General features: G+C 37.6%; 1 protein-coding gene across 1 annotated transcript; it reads left to right on the forward strand.

Moving 5' to 3' along the window:
• The first annotated feature begins 13,425 nt into the window (after positions 1-13,425).
• On the forward strand, positions 13,426-16,163 carry LOC141531117 (uncharacterized). The gene is made up of 2 exons (XM_074248646.1): positions 13,426-13,535; positions 13,681-16,163. Exon 2 carries the CDS (start codon positions 13,728-13,730, stop codon positions 15,069-15,071), a length of 1,344 nt encoding a protein of 447 aa, XP_074104747.1. The 5' UTR covers positions 13,426-13,535; positions 13,681-13,727; the 3' UTR covers positions 15,072-16,163.
• Positions 16,164-16,553: the final 390 nt, after the last annotated feature.

The following is a 16,553-nucleotide window of genomic DNA, read 5'->3' on the forward strand; positions in this document are numbered from 1 at the left end:
AATGGTATTGAGCCTTAAAAGGATATTTGTCCTGCCTGCTATATTGGGTAACTCGCGAACCAACTTTGTCAGAGAGCAAGAAAGGGATAAAGTTGCGAGGGGAAAATAAAAAAAGATATTTATATGTATAAAGAGAGATATATGATGGGAGAAAGAGAACGATAGGTAACGAGAAAGAATAAAGCCACAAGTATCAGAGATGAGAGATGAATGAGAAAGAGAGCAAAATATATAGATTTCTGATTTGGATAGTATGGATTTAGTTTGTATTTCTTTTCTTCTCTATATGATACTCCTTACTCTACTTGATTTTTATTCTGACGCGCCGTTACGATTCCTTATGCCCTCACGTCGGGTCGCGGTGATTACCGAAGAAGAAATTGTTATCGCGACAATCAGAGTGTGGCGGGCGGTCGCACCCACAACTATGCCTCTACACACATAAGTCCATATTGATGTATCTCTATTTCTATGTGTATGTATATTTGTGTTATGTGTACGCCACCGATTTATTTAACTGATGCGTAGTGTGTGGCCTTATGTCCATGTGTAACACACGTCCATCGTATAACAACAGCAACCATGAGTGCTATTCCCCCGGTTGAACTCATCTTGGACTTTTACGGGCGTCGGCGTCGGCGACGCGAAACCACGACGACGCCAGGCGTCGTCAACTCTCCGACATCGTAAAGATTGTTGGCGCCGTCCGCATCCAATCGAGACGACTCTCTTTGGGGGATGAGAATAAGTTATTTACCCTCAGTGAAAGCTTTACTCTCGCTTATATTTCTCACCCCCGCGTCTATAACTACGTCTATTGTGTGCACAACAAAAGAAAGAAAAAATAATAAAGATTAAATGGACAAATATATTTATTCTTCTATACGTCAAAATGGATCTTTACTTTATATATTTCTTGAGAAATTGTATATTGAAGCTTCGAGAGAGCTGTATGTTCTGTATTTTGATGCATCAACTGGGAATCAAACTGCTCGGATACCCATTGCCAGGTGGTTTTTTTATCAACCGGTGACATCCTAAACGGGAAGAACCAAGGCTCTCTTTCTCTCCTCTCTCTCTCTCTCTCTCTCTCTTTCTGTCTTTCTTTTTACCCGAACGTTCTAACTCCTGATTGGGAAAAGAATAAGAGTCCCCTCAAATGTACATCCAACGTTTTCTCCTTATAAATATCAGGTCGATGTATATATTTGTCACATACGCTTGCGTTCTTTATTTTATTCATTTCATGTCCTTCTTTTCCTCCTTCGTATGTGAGCATGTGTGCGTGTGTGTGTGTGAGCTGCATGCTCAGACGGGGTAACGCTGGTGACGTTTTTACCGGCAGTAGTACAAACGTTGAATCTGTTATAACTGGTACCTTATCTACTGCCATTCTCTCTTGTCGCAGTCGACACCGTCAAAATTTATATTTTGTATTTTTTCCGACTACTGATATCCTGCATCCTGGATAAATTGATATAGATACACTAGACATCCTTCCGCCCGAAAAATTAACTTTATCTCCCTTTTATCTAAGGATTCAAACAATGACATCTCTTTGTCCAGTCCTTGTAACTAGGTATATAAATGATACAAAAGAACTCGAATGTCTGATTGACCTACCGGAAATCGATACATTTCCGTTAGCTTTTTATGTATTCGCAGTGTAATTTCTTGCCACAAATATGTAAATAAATATTTGTTCAATTCTTTTTAAAATATACTGAAGATATTTACATGATTTTGATCGATAAGCGTTGAATAATTTTCAGACTTTTGGATAACAATCATTTATCACCGCGTTTGATATGGTCTTGAGCGTTATAAAAGCGAGCATATAGCTGCTTTTTCTTCATTTTCAATTTTATTCTTTCTTCTTTATACTCCTTTACCACATAATACATATAATACGCTCTAGTAGTATATAGTTCTTCTTTGGTTGCAACGACTACCAACACCTCAGACTCGATCTCGCTCATCTTCCATAGAAATAATATGCTAATCCTGTAGGGAAAGGCGGAGTTTAAAAAGTGCGCCGATAAATTTTACAGACTTTTGACGTAATTTCGCCCTCTTTTTTTTTCCTTTTCCTTCATTTTTTTTTCTTCTATATCTTTACCCACATGAGGTAGTCAACTTTCAAAAGATTCTTCTTCCCTTACACAGGAGCAAGAAATTCTGAGGATTCAACCACAACGACGACTCTTTTCAACTACTTATACTACTTGACTGTGTGAATTGGTGATATATTTTATTAGTTTAATTTATCAGACACTTATCCTCACACGGATAAAAGCCATCTTTTGCATTAGGTTCTCATTGAATATTTTCAAAGGCCACCACTCTTAAGATAGAACAAGTGCTGATGTATAAGACTTTGTGGGGTTACATAAATATCTTTATATATATAAGATAAGTTACATCTGTACAAATGTATCGGGATGATTATGCGTGAAACGGAAGTGTTGCTTGGCCCCTCCGATATATTTGAGTGACGCATACGAACTAAACATATTTATGCACCCAAGCTAGTCATCATATAAAATTTGTGCGGTCGGCTCCTTCATCGATATTTATCTATAAAGATATATAATTTATGTTATGATTGTTATAACTAAAATTGAGAAGATTCGTTACACTTAGCCATGGATTTATCTGTCCACCCCTAAAGAGAGAGAGAGAGAGAGAAAAAAAAAGGGAAAAAGATTTTTTTTCCTAAAGACGTGTGTAGTAGTACTGCTGACGGCAAGTGGGAGTTTGGCATTACACTTGAACCTTCTTTTACTGCACGTTCCTCTTTTGCCTGATTGCATCTGGCATTTGTGTCACGCCCTCGAGTGTCCAGTCGATATGCCACTACGAATAGTCAATTGGTATTCAGAAGGAGATCCTGCCGCTGGCCAGACGGATTTGCGAAGAAGATGACCAAGTCCCAAGTTAATCCATCCGGCTCTAATCGTTTATCTTATCTACTTGTATTCTCATTAACGGAATGACCAACCGATCTGTAAAATATTTAATAAAATACTCAACGATAATGACGATACAGATTTAGTCGGTGTTTCTTCTTTAACTTTTTTATTCTAATATAATTATTGTGCTAAAGGGAGTAGAGTAACGAGAGACAAATCGTTAAATACTGATGAGTCAACCGAAACACAATAATTTTTGATTGGAGTAGCGGTACAGAATTTATGACTAAAAATCGATAATTTTTCGTAGTTTTAATTGATAAAATAGTCGTAGAGACGATAGACGTAGACGATACACAAGCAGGATCATGAGATAGAGAAAGGGGAAGTTGAGCACAAGTCCGGACGAATCTCCGGGTTAATGGGGCTGAATCACAGATTGCAAGCTCTCTCGTTGGGTCCCCAACAATTTTAGCAAACGGCGACAAGCCTTTCGCGGGTTCGAGTTCGAGTTCGGGTTCGGGTTAACTCATACTCTCAAATATGCATACAATATATAAATGTCTATATAGATATTATAGCGATGGTGCACCCTACCCAGCCCTTGCCTCCCAATCGAATGAACGAGTGTATGCGCGACGACGCAGAGTGCCATTGTCTGTGTCGTGATAGTTATTATTATACCTACTTCGAGGCGGAAGCAAAATGGCTAAATATCCTCTGTTCGATCGTGTTCTCTGATAAATCCGCTGGTACAACATACACCATACCTCTTCCTCTTCCTCCTCCCCCTTCTCCCCTTGATCGCGGCCTCGGGCCATCCCACCTCCTCTACCTCCGCGCCACGCACTACTGGCGGATCTCTCAATGCAATAAATCAATTATAATATTCCATGGTTCGCTGCTATCGGTTATTAGTAAAAGCCGTCGACGTTCCGGAAGGCGGCCATATATCGCGCGCTGAGTGTGTGTTTCTCTCGATTAGAAATTTATTACGCAGTAGAGCCACACATCGTTTTGTATATCAGAATCACGCGTTACTTCTCATGATCCACGTTCTAACATTATTTTCGCTACGCGCTCATCAGACATAGTCTTTCGCCAAATTAATAAAATCGTTTTTTTTTTATTTTTTCTTCTGGTTTTAGTTCTTATTCTGATTCTCACCCACTCCTAACGATTGACGATGTGAATAATACGTTCCCCATCTTACGTTATTTGCGTGAGCACTGTCAGTAGTAAGATGATGTGGAATCGGTAAAAGTAAAAATATAGAAAGCCTAGTATGGGCGATAGATTTGCATATTACGACGATTCGAATCGGCTGCTCCCTTGGCCGTTCCTCACCGAGCGTGACTCTCGAGTCTTTCCACCGTCTCCAATGCAAATTACAATATTCCCAGGTCGTTTTGTTCGAATATGAAAATATATGCAGCGAGCACTGACTGCCGTCACGGCCGATAAAAATAAGCGTATCTTTTTCTTCCACAGTTCTATCTAACTCTCTCTCTCTCTCTCTCTCTCTCTCTCTCTCTCTCTCTCTCTCTCTCTCTCTCTCTCTCTCTCTTTCGGTTAGTTTTCTTCTCCATCTTCTTTTTATTATTATTTTTTGGTTCTTTTCACATCTCGTTTTATCGTTTTACTGTGTGCTTACAGTCATTGCCAATTTTTTAATGCTCTCGTCATATTCGTATGTACATCAATTCTCAGCGTTTCTCTCTTTCTGTGGTCCATTCTCCCGTGTACCTGCGATTTCTGTGTGTAAGCCGTGTATCAATTTCACGGAACAACGCCACCGCGTTGCTCTATCTCGCTAATCCCCATCGGCCCGCACGCCATCGCTATTGTCTCTTTTCTCGAGCATTATGACCCGCCAGGACCGCAGTAACTCTGACACTCTCAACTCCCGGCAGTAGTGCCGGTGATTGTGTTAGATAGAGTCTATAGTCTTGTCTCGCTCGATGTAAAAAGTTGTCCAAGCTATGTACCGCGAACAACCCCTAGAATAATACTCTCTGTATCTACCGCACAATATAATATCCATCTATACATATAGTTTTCGCTTTTGTGTAAAAGTTGCAATCCTGATGGGCGGCGCCGACTCTCGACCACTCTTATAATACTCCCATCCTCTCTCTGATGCTCTTTTACCTCAACTCATTTACAGAGTAGAGCACGCTTTCCTTTCTCTTTTTCTCCAATAAAATATCCTATCACACTCATCTCATCTCTCATCTCTTTTCTCTTCTCTCTTTACTTTGGATGTTTAGAGCAACGCGAGGGTTTTGTCGTTGTGGCGATCATGATTCGTGGGACAATGTTATTTTACGGCGCGATGCACTTGAGCCTCTTTCATCCGGAATAGCAGTGTGTACGACGGCGAGTCGTGAGCTGTGCTGGCCCCAGTCCACCGTTCTCCGTAACGTTCCGCTGCTGGAACCTTTAATCTCATCACTCGCCCCGGATTATTCTCCCTCTACTTGTTTTCTCTCTCTCTTTCTATCATCCCTCTTATTGGACTATTCTTTCTTTGTCTCTTCCACTTGCCAGCGCTCAGTTTCTCCCCTTACACGACACTGCCATAGCGGTCGCACCACCGCGTGTAAAACTGATGGATGAGGAGATCGAGGCAAAACCATTATCGTTTTGATTCTAATTCAATTAATATTTTTTGTAACATCTAAGAGTGTTTACTGTGATAAATTTATATGCTCAACGATTTTATATCCAGCAGGCGATTCGATGCAGCAAACGCGATTAAGGGTTTTACATTACTCGCCTCTTGTCTAGTCTTCTATATCTTATCATCTTACATCATATCAACTGTATGTATTATTTTATTGTGGCCTATAACATCTGCAGCGGCACATATTCACGCTGGCGTTAAATTTAGATCAAATTTTTTTGTAAAATTGATAAAAGTAATGATAGAGTTAAATACCTGCAAATCAGCATTTTTTTAAGACGCTGTATACTGTCACATACTTGTCGTTGAAAATTTAGCTTCAGGGTTTTTACTTGATAGCTGTCAAATGTTACATTTATTTAGTATTTCTATCGAACTCGACACTCGCCCTCTAAAACATAGTAAAAATCATCAGTTTTCTTCTACATATACATATATAGGTGTGCTTGGTTATTGAAACTATCAGAGAGCACTCGGTTCTCGAGGGCTTAACTCAATTTCGCGTTCCATCTGAGACTATATACGAAAGTGTCCCTCCGGTGAGTGTTGCCCGTCAGACGGCCACTTTGTCCGTCAATAAGGCAATCCGTCCGGCAATTGATCTATTGGTCTACGTAGAATGGCTTTTGAAGCCCCGGGAAATAAAATTTAGCGCCTCTTATATCCGATATATATATCTCGCAGTATATATTAAAAGAAGGGAAAGGGGACACTGGGACACTACTGAGTATAAATATAAGGATATATCGTATCGTATCGTGAGCATAAAAAAATAATGTGGGAACGAAGCTACAGTGTCACTTGGGCAATTACGGATAGCCTCCGTGGTACAGAGGATAGTATTATATAGACTGGGTTTTTTTTTTTTTCACCGATCTTTATCTTACCATAAAACTAATCCCTTGGAAATCGCATGGGCGGCATCATCGTCAAGCCTGCCGGAGGGTCTCTAAAAAATATTTTATCGAGTGCTTATACGTTTGAGCGGTCACCCCCCGACCACAAAAAATCGAATCCAATTTTAGTGATAACATCTTCGCGCTTTGCTGCCGCTACTGTCACAATGTGTGGCATCACGCAATCAGGTGTTGGGTCTTATAAAGCCGGACAGTGTCCGATTTCAACTAAATTTATGCATTATTACAACTTTCTTCTACAAACCTACACACATTTATGTATATATATATATATATATATATATATATATATATATATATATATATATATATATACATATCTGTATAAACTTCTTGTTATCATTTCCTTCCAGGCAATTGTATTCTCGACTTTTCGCCTTTTAAATTCTTATATTTATCTTTAGACATTGACAAATCAAGTCACTAGAATGACAATGCTCGGCTACTATTATTATTTTTTTTTTTCTCGTTACTTTGCATCTCAAGACATTAAATTAAAAATTTAACAGTTTTATCATTTTAAAAAAATTAAAAGGCTAAAAAATGCATCACTATACTGAGCATGTGATAAATTCTTTAGTTAAAATATTTCTTTGTATGAAAAATCGATTTATATTAATATGAACTATAAATATTCAATATTAACTATGTTAAAATAATTGTCATTAGAAAATTGTTTAAAAATAAATTTTTATAAATTGAAATAATACTCTTAGTTCTTTTTAAAAGTTTAATAATATAAAAATAATTTTAAAATATAAAAATCTTTATGAAATTTAATTTTTTGAAAAATAAAAAATATATTTTTAATCCGCAAAATAATATTAATAAATTTATTAAATAATATTAAAATAAATGGAGTCCCAGTTCTATATATTTACCAAAAATTAATTTAATTCAAGAGTTTTTCTCTTGAACTAAAAAAAAATAATTATTAAGAGTATTTTTTTTTATCGTCTTCAATCTAGGCGGAAAATTATTTAATCAACAAAAATTTACTTAAATCAATATGAATTTTTCAATTCAAGAACTTATTTCCTGTATTAAAGATGATAAATCTCTTCAAAATTATTTTCTTAATTTTTCCTTTAACTATAAAGTTAATTTTTTTTAGCATAGCTGAATATTTTCGACTACTCAAATCAACGATTGAATACTTTTGAGTAGGCATGAAACAAAACTAAACCTATTGACGTCACAATTAACAGCAAAAGCTTCTTAACATAAATATCTATTTCTACCCTCATAAATAATTCCATTAATAAGAAATAGGATAAGTAATTGATATAGTAAAAACAGAGATGAGTAGGTAAAAATATGTGTAAGTTCTCGAGACATATCCTCCGGGTTGATGCTTGCATAGCAGAGACAGAGAGAGTATCTCTCACCAGCTGTATCAATATTCATCAGCGTCCTATGTTCGGCTCGAGCAAATTCGAGGATTAGCCAGAAACTTGACGCCCTAGCGTACATCCGAGGACGAAATAGGAATAGAGCTCTAATCCTAGCGGCCCAGTGACGTCATATTGCATAACAATTAATCAACGACTGTGGGGACAGTTTCGTCCTTCCTCGTCCTCGCACCACATATTATATAGATATATATATAGTTTAGAGTTATTATATATATGTAGGAGTAGTAGGTTACTCTATACGTCTCTCTACTCGACGACTTAACTAGCCGGGCCCAACGGACTGGCTACTACCGATAATCATTTCACCAGGCAGCTTAAAGTGCCACTGGTTAATGCTAAGCCGATTTAAAAGCGATTCCCATATCCACTGCGACGAATTCCAGCCTATACATAAATCAAAACTTTTTAGTTAACAGTTTTCATAGCTTCATTCACGATGATGTATGTCTAATGTGTAATATCTACTGCAAACATATATATATATCATACATGCATGATATCTAGTAAGTAGCAGTACCCTTGTCTGCTTTACTGAATGTCGATTTTATCATTCAAAGATAATTTTTATTACAAATTTTCAAGTTAGATTTTAAGATCTCGAGTTTTCACAATGCTGAGATAGACAATGCATCAAATTTTGATTTTTTTAATGTCTTCTGATATAAATAATGTTAATTAAATCTGTTTTAGTCAAATCCCGAAAAAAATAGACCCGGAAAAAATTTTAAAGTTATGAAAAATTCATATTATTTCATTAAAATAGTTTTTTCCGAATACCGTTTTAGTCACATTTTAATCCAAGTTTGAATTTAAGATAACACTGTCCATACAAAATTTGTCAAATTTTAAGTGTATTATTTATTTATTTAAGTTAATTTCAGCCTGCTCTAATAATCTCGTATTTCTTGAATATATTTTCAACATAAAAATTTTCTTACAAATGTCAAATATAGTCTTGTGTGATTTATGTAGTAGATTTATCAATCCAAATTAGCATTGGAGCAACAGAGAAAGAGAGAGAGGAATAATTCGTTATTTATTCTTATAATATAAAATTCATGATTGAGTTGAAGTTATTTAGTATTGTAATTATTGAATTATTAAAAAAATTGACCCCGATTCCTTATTGGTTGAGATTAGAGCGCCCAATTTTAATTTTTAGTTAATTATTACTATGACATGCTCTGAATCTCTTTAAATTATTGAAAATATTAAGTATATTATTTTTTTTCATTATCTAAATTTTTATTTAAATCTGAACGGTAGTTTTTATGAATATTTTTTAGTTTTCAAATCACCAAAGTTTAAAAAATCGTAGAATTAAAAAAAAAAATGATTATAATAAATTCAATAGAAATCAAATCTGAAAACGATCTTGTATAATAGAAGATATACATATGATATGTTCATATAAACCAGTATGGAGTATTATTTTGTAATTATTTTAAAGAGCCGTCGGCACTATACTCATTCACCTCGTCAACAATTCTATCGTAATAACCCCTGGCACCAGCCACATGCTAATACATAATGCCGATCAAACAACTGTTTAAGCATCAGCGTCGAGTTAAGTGTGCGCCCATTCTATTCTTTCGATGCTTCGACCGCGTTACCACTACTTTTGCTTATTGTGTCCCCCGTATGCTCTTGGGTTCCGGGAATTTTATTGTCCAATTTCACTTGTCGTCATATAAATCCAATGAATTCATCCATCGTCACTAAAAATACTATACCGAAGATATATATTTTATGCAAATTCTAATAATTAGAATATTTAATAAAAAGTTTGTTCAAGTATTTACGAGATAAATTTAAAAAATAAATTATAATGAGTATTGTATTGACGCAGGGTCAATAATTTTTCGACAGTCTGTAAGCGTAAATCCCATTTTCGTGGCTCGCTGATTGAGGACAGATGCACGAGAAGCTGGGGCGAAGTGCACCACAGTAGTAGTATAGTGGATATAAGGGTACCTATACCATACCCTTGTCATATACAATGAAGATTGCCACGACAAAGGCTACGCACTAGCTCGACCCGTGTCCCACCCTCATTTATTATTTTTTTTTATACCCACGTTCACTTACTCTTTTACTTATATTAACATTTAATTTTGTTCCTTACTATTTATTTCGCACATAAATAAATTCATCACATCACACTGTCGCAATCGGTGTCTGCACGCTAGCTAAATAATTAATGGTGGTACTTGGTGTACCAGTAAAAATGATTAATTAAAATAAATGTAAATTAATATCACACCGAAATCTGTTTCGAGGATTTACGGAAAATGTTGCGATGATTAAATGCTGGATTTAACAAACAAGATTAATTCAGGGACAGCCTGATAATATCAAGTGAATCGATGATATATTGCAGTTATATAAATACATAATAGCAGTAGATTAAATAAAATCGCCAGCTGTCCGCAGCATTTCCTCTGCATCAAATCATTGTTAAAATAAAACGAAATTAAATTTTTAAAAAACTCACCACTGTTGAAAATATTAATCGACTTTGCGATACAGTTTGAGGCTTAGATCTCGGTCATAGTGTGATCGTTAGCGGTGTTGTCGTGGCATATGCGCGGACGGCAGGCTCCATATGGGTCTCAAATATACACACCGATAGCCCTAACGGAGAGTTAGATATATGTACGCATATACAATCAATGATGATCGACTTTGCTCCCCTTCTATTCAATTCACTGTGTATTTACTCTGCTTTCATTTGAGCTCCAGCTCCATTTGTCACCTGCAACATTTATTATCATCAGCACACCTTTAATCGCCGTGACACTGTAAATACCTGTTAGTCCGCCAGTAAATTTGTTTATACACAATTATTCTTACATGTAATTTATATATCGTATATGTAAGTACATATTGCGTATACACCTTTAATAACAGGTTGCTTTGTTAAAGTGCCGTCGATACGCTTATACCCGGATTGCACAGATGGCCCGTTAATCTCATTGAAAACTCATGAGGACTCTGTCTGGATCACTGGGGACCAACGACCATATGTCCGACGTAGCCGCATGCCGTGTATATGTATACCATGCGTTTTTCACCCCCGGTTATCTCTCCACAAATGATTCCAAGGGGGTCGTTTTGACCTGAAAGGATAAAAAAAAAAAATAAAAGTTAACAGTGAATGAACTAATAATAGCAGGTTAATTATTGTCATACAAAATCGGCTTTCGGGATCAAAGCGACGCATCAGGTGCACTAGTCTATTATAAATAGTGTATTATAAATAGCATTAGAAAAATCGAGGGAAAATAACAAATAGTAGTTGCTTGCTGTATATAAGTTGGAATAATGTCGAGGGACAAGAACGAGGATGAAGTTCGAGGAGGAAGTTAAAGTCTTAGTCGTCTTAATCGAGCAGCGTCTCGATATCTCGAGGGATTTTTCCGAGAGAAAATCAAAGTCACATCTGCGGAGGATGTCGCAGGAGAGACGAGCGTTGCCCCGATCGATTTGTTACAAGATTGATGACGACGCGAATCGGGCTGTGATACGACTTCCAGTGTCACGACTACCAAAATTCTCTTCACTCTACACCTATTACATATTTTTTATGTTCTTGTTCTTGTATTATTTTTATTCTTATACTTATACTTATATAAATATAAATTTGTATGTATGTAGTTATTGGGTTTGTTAAAGTTGGCCCGGAGAGTTAACGCGCGGTCACGGTCGGTAGAAACGACAGCAACGACGTGGCCTCACCCGAAGAGAGGAAGGGTGTTGCTCACCGGAGGAGAAAGATCCGCATAGTGAGAGCAGGCGGCATTTCGCGACGAGCGAGCTAAGTGCGGGATTATGCAAAGCACCGGCCATACAGTATAAAAATACGGAGCGACTCTACGCCATCTTTTCCGGGACATTCTAATAACTTTCAGACTCTCATATCCACGCAAAGGCGCTCTAAGATACAGATATACAGTATATAATACAGTATGATATATTTATATATATATATATTTATAAATTCACGAATATTCCGTATGTATATAAGCACATGTATCCGTGTATTTATCTTCAATGTGAGCTCTACCGCCAAAGTTAACATTTCCCAGTTGGTATTTAAATTTTCCTTGTGTTTGTCTTTACGTCAGTAAGTGGAGTACAATCATGTATACAGCATTCACATTACATTGTAATCGGGAGCACGTGCCACTGCGCGCGGCCTCCACTCACTCACGATAGACGATTAGCTGGTACACGGCAGCTATTATGCGTTCACGCAACGCATAATAATATCATTCCACTTAACCGCGACTCCGTGGTTAAGATAACACATTAACTTTAATGTTCTTATAACTCAAGTTTCATTGTAAGAGCTTGAATTATATTTAACTATTTTAACCGAGTATATAAGTGTAAGAGCTTGATTTTATTATTACACTTATATAAGTTACATAAAATATACTTGATGAGAATAGATAATTAATGTTACTTGGGATAAAATTTCATCAGATTTCACGGGTTTAAGTCATTAAAAGTTTTTCCACTTGTAACCGATCACTCGGAGACATTGATGTGTTTTCTATTCCCCACAGAGATCGCTTTAGCCTCGAGGCTATCAGAAAAAAAAGAATAAGAGAAAGAAGAAGAAGAAGAAATGAGTATATGTAATCAAAGAAGAGCAGACGAAAAAGAAGATGATAAGAATAAGGATGAGAAAAAAAGAATAGTGGGCAGTGTGTTGTAGTTTATTTGAATCTTTCTCTCTTCCTCTGATACTCTGATGTGTGCCACAAGTCAGAATGATTGATTGGCGGAAAGGGCCAGTAAACTTGACAGGAGTTGCACTGAGCGCGTGATGATGACCACAAACGCCAACAGTACATTACGCTGGGAATAGCAAATACGATCGGGTTAATACGCGGTATGGAAAAAAAGTAAATAAAAAAATTGGCTGGCTTGGTTCGGTTGGTCGGTCGCTCGGGTGGCCGGGAGCAACGATGAAAATATTCTCGATCGTTCGTCAGTATGAAATATGGGATTCGGCGAGTGGGTGCAGACCGGGTGCTCGAGAGAGAATATACAAGAAGGCTGTACCAGTATATAGAGAAGTTTATGAGCAAAAGTGAGATAATAGATCGAATGAGATGAGAACAAGTAGTTGTGTGTTTCATCGGGCAGCCGGAAGGCAAAGTGTATACGAATAGAGTATTTCGTTGCGCAGCATAGAAGGCGCAATGAATTCCGCGAGCTGGTGGTTGCACATGTGTCGAACCTGAAATATGTAGGCGTGGCCTCCTGGAGCTAGCAGACGCATCTCGACTGCTGAATATGTTCACCCCCCGATAACGCTCCACCCTCGAGTGGGCTCGGTGAAGCTACTATTGGTCTGAGCCACCCTCGACCGCCTCCACCTGACGCTTCTACGAAACCGCGATCCGATTCCAGAGAGAAAGGGCCAAAGTCCCGGCTAAATACTGAGCTGCGCGAGCGCGCTCCAGCATTCGAACGTGGTCTCTCCGCGGTCGAACGTCGTACAGCATATACATTACATTTTTGCTGGAGCTGGTGAAACTGTTCCACGTTATCTATTGACATCTGCTACCTGTAGTGTCCTGTCCATCAAAAGGTAAATTTGTTTATCATTTTCTAGTTCTAAAGTTAAAAAAAAAAAAAAAAAAAAAAAAAAAAAAAAAATTTTTTCAACTTTCTTGTTAGTCAGTATTAATCAAATTTTTCAATTTTTTAATTATAATTTTTAATTTTTGCCACAGGTTACGCATGTAAAAACGTTATCACGCCACGACGTGCTGGCCTCACAATGACAATGGAAGATCGTTCGGGACCAGGCATCGATCGTGCAGACGGTGCAGCATCAACCGCTCATCCTTGTACAACTCAATTAAAAACGGCATCAACCGATGTCATACCCTCAGACGCATCATATCCAATTCGTCGAAACGGAAATACCAACAAACGTTCATTTGATGTGGCCTTTCTGGTCGCACCAGATGAAAAATTAGCGCGCCGCCAAAATTCACAACTAGTGATTGATCACAGGCATAGCATTGAAAATCGTCAAAGTCCGGGATATATGTCGGCCAGCGCAGCTATCGCTGATTTACGGCAGCCTGTTCAGCCTACCGGAAGTGATAGATCAAGTCCAGGTTCATCATCAGCAAGCCCACCTGCTGCTTTTCGAAGACTCGGACACTCTCTTCATCTCCAAGAACATCGACCTCTTCATTCGTCGACTCATCATCAAGAAGATTCCCTTGGTCCGTTGCCAAAAAGTGCTTTTACCAAGGTCAGCTGCATCAATTTTGATGATTCACACGTCTCGGAAACATCTCCACGATCTTCGATCTCGCCAGACCGTCCAAGTTTTCGGAGCAGCGTCAGTCCACCCGGAGGACCGCCGATCAAAGCCTTCAAGTACGGGACCTTCGCTGCCGCTGCAGCTGCAGCCGCCGCAGCAGCCGCTGTGACTACACCGTTTCCTTTCCTCGTAAGTTCGACAAGCCCCAGTGAATCTGTCGTCCAGACAAGCATCCCCACGACCGGGTTAGTAGAAAATCTCAAAATCGGGGGAAAAATAAACACGACAATCGAGCCATCGTCATCACCATCACCATCATCATCATCATCATCATCATCATCAGTAGCTTACCGAGCTTCTAATGAATTATCACCAGCAGCTGCAGCAGTGTACTCAAATCTGTCTTACTCACCAATTTCCGTGTTTCCCGCGCCGATGCCTGAAGCTCTTGTCCGACCTCGGCACTTTCTTGGCGTATCTGGAGTGACAGGTGTTGCTGGGCTTTTGCCGCCGTCATTTGCGCTTAGTCTACCAGCCCAAAATGTATGTGCCAAGTGCAATTTATCGTTCCGCATGACTTCTGATCTCGTTTATCACATGAGATCACATCACAAGAATGAAAGTGTCGGTGAGGCGGCACGACGACGCCGTGAAGACAAACTTAGATGTCCAGTGTGCGATGAAAGCTTCCGCGAGCGACATCATCTTACTAGACATATGACGGCACATCAAGACAAGGAGAGCGATGCTATTGTCGAACAGCAGCAGCAGCAACCACAAATTCATCCGCTACCAGCTGTCAAAAGAAGTACTGGTGGGTCTATGGTCCACGGAGCCGCTAAGTGACGACGTAAGGTCTCGTCGTCATTCTCTATTCAGCAATAGACCGTCACAAGACCTTGAAATAAATAAAATTAATAAATTAAAAAATTACACATACACATATAAATTAATCAATAAGGATAATTACGTACTACGATCATCAATGCAGTATATTTGCAGTTAATAGTGTATACTTATTATTTAGTTTTACGGACTGTATTATTAAAAATAATACAAAAGCGCGAATTCTCCCGCTAGTCAATATTAGGATAAGAAAGCATTTAAAATTAAAATTAAAATTATAATTAATATAATATAAATGTTAGTTGAGATATCAATTATATTGAAATAATAGTAATTAAATTAATAATGAATGATATAAATATTAATGTATTGTCCATCAAAACGGGTTCTCTCTTATAGAATTTGAAGCACTGAGTATCCGGTCGTCGCGCACGCGGGACAATCTAAACAACGTCGATAAATCGTTGATCGTAAAGCGTAACCGCGTCACACGTAAACCAGCCGAGTACGCATAATGGTAGGAAACAATGAATGCCGTAATCGGAAACAGTGCCGGTTTGTTATCTGCCATTCGCACCCCATTTAACTTGAAACGTTGAATCGGTCGGCCCGCGTTGCGTTACTCGGTCTCTTCGCGTTTTAAATACGTATACCGACCTCTGCGACCCTGTTTGCTGCACCCTCGCATGTTTATCCTTTCTCTCTTTCCCTTTTATTGTTCTCCATTATCTTTCTCATTTCTATCGGCTACTATCAACACTTAATACTCAATGTGAGTAGTTAATCGTGACTTCCTATTACCTTTATAATTTATCACACGCTCCGACTGTGTGTCGCTTTTCCAATCGCTGTCATCGCCTCAACATTATCGACACAATCTACTTACTATTAATTAGGTATAATATTATGTAGCGTATATTCATATGTTAGATACATCAATTGTATTTATTTTGTTTTTATTTATATTTTTTTTGTTGAATATTTATAAATATTTTATTTTTCAATCGATTAATATGACATTAACCATTTATGTATTATTATTATTATTATAAATTTTTAATGTAAATACTATAAACATTGTAAATAATTAAACATATTGTGTATGTATGTAGAAATCTTCATTGTTAATTAATTTAAAATAAATAAAAATGTCGATAAATAATTAAATATAATTAATTCGTTTTCTTTTTGGATACTAACAAGTTAGAGTATTTGTTATATATATATTTTAAGCCCAATATAACAATAAAAGTTAATAAAAAGAAAAAAAAAGGTTTTTTTGTACCTCGGTTAAAGGAGAAGAAATCACAAATAAAAACTCTTATATACTCCGACGACAGTTCTCTCACGAACCGTTAAATCACCGACAATCCGATTACGTCCAAAGCAGATATTAATTTCTGACCATTCTCCATCTTCTTCGTGCCGTTTTGCGGGCTTGTGCTTGTGGTTCTATTGGCTCTGAAAAGAAAGATAAAAAAA

This window comes from Cotesia typhae, unplaced genomic scaffold (genome assembly GCF_013202065.1).
Source record: "Cotesia typhae breed Kobodo isofemale line unplaced genomic scaffold, CoteBio_Ctyphae contig_5, whole genome shotgun sequence".
NCBI lineage: Eukaryota > Metazoa > Arthropoda > Insecta > Hymenoptera > Braconidae > Cotesia > Cotesia typhae.

What these genes read in the sequence shown, in the direction of transcription:
- LOC141531117 (XM_074248646.1), top strand. Translation starts at nt 13,728, where the DNA reads ATGACAATGGAAGATCGTTCGGGACCAGGCATCGATCGTGCAGACGGT.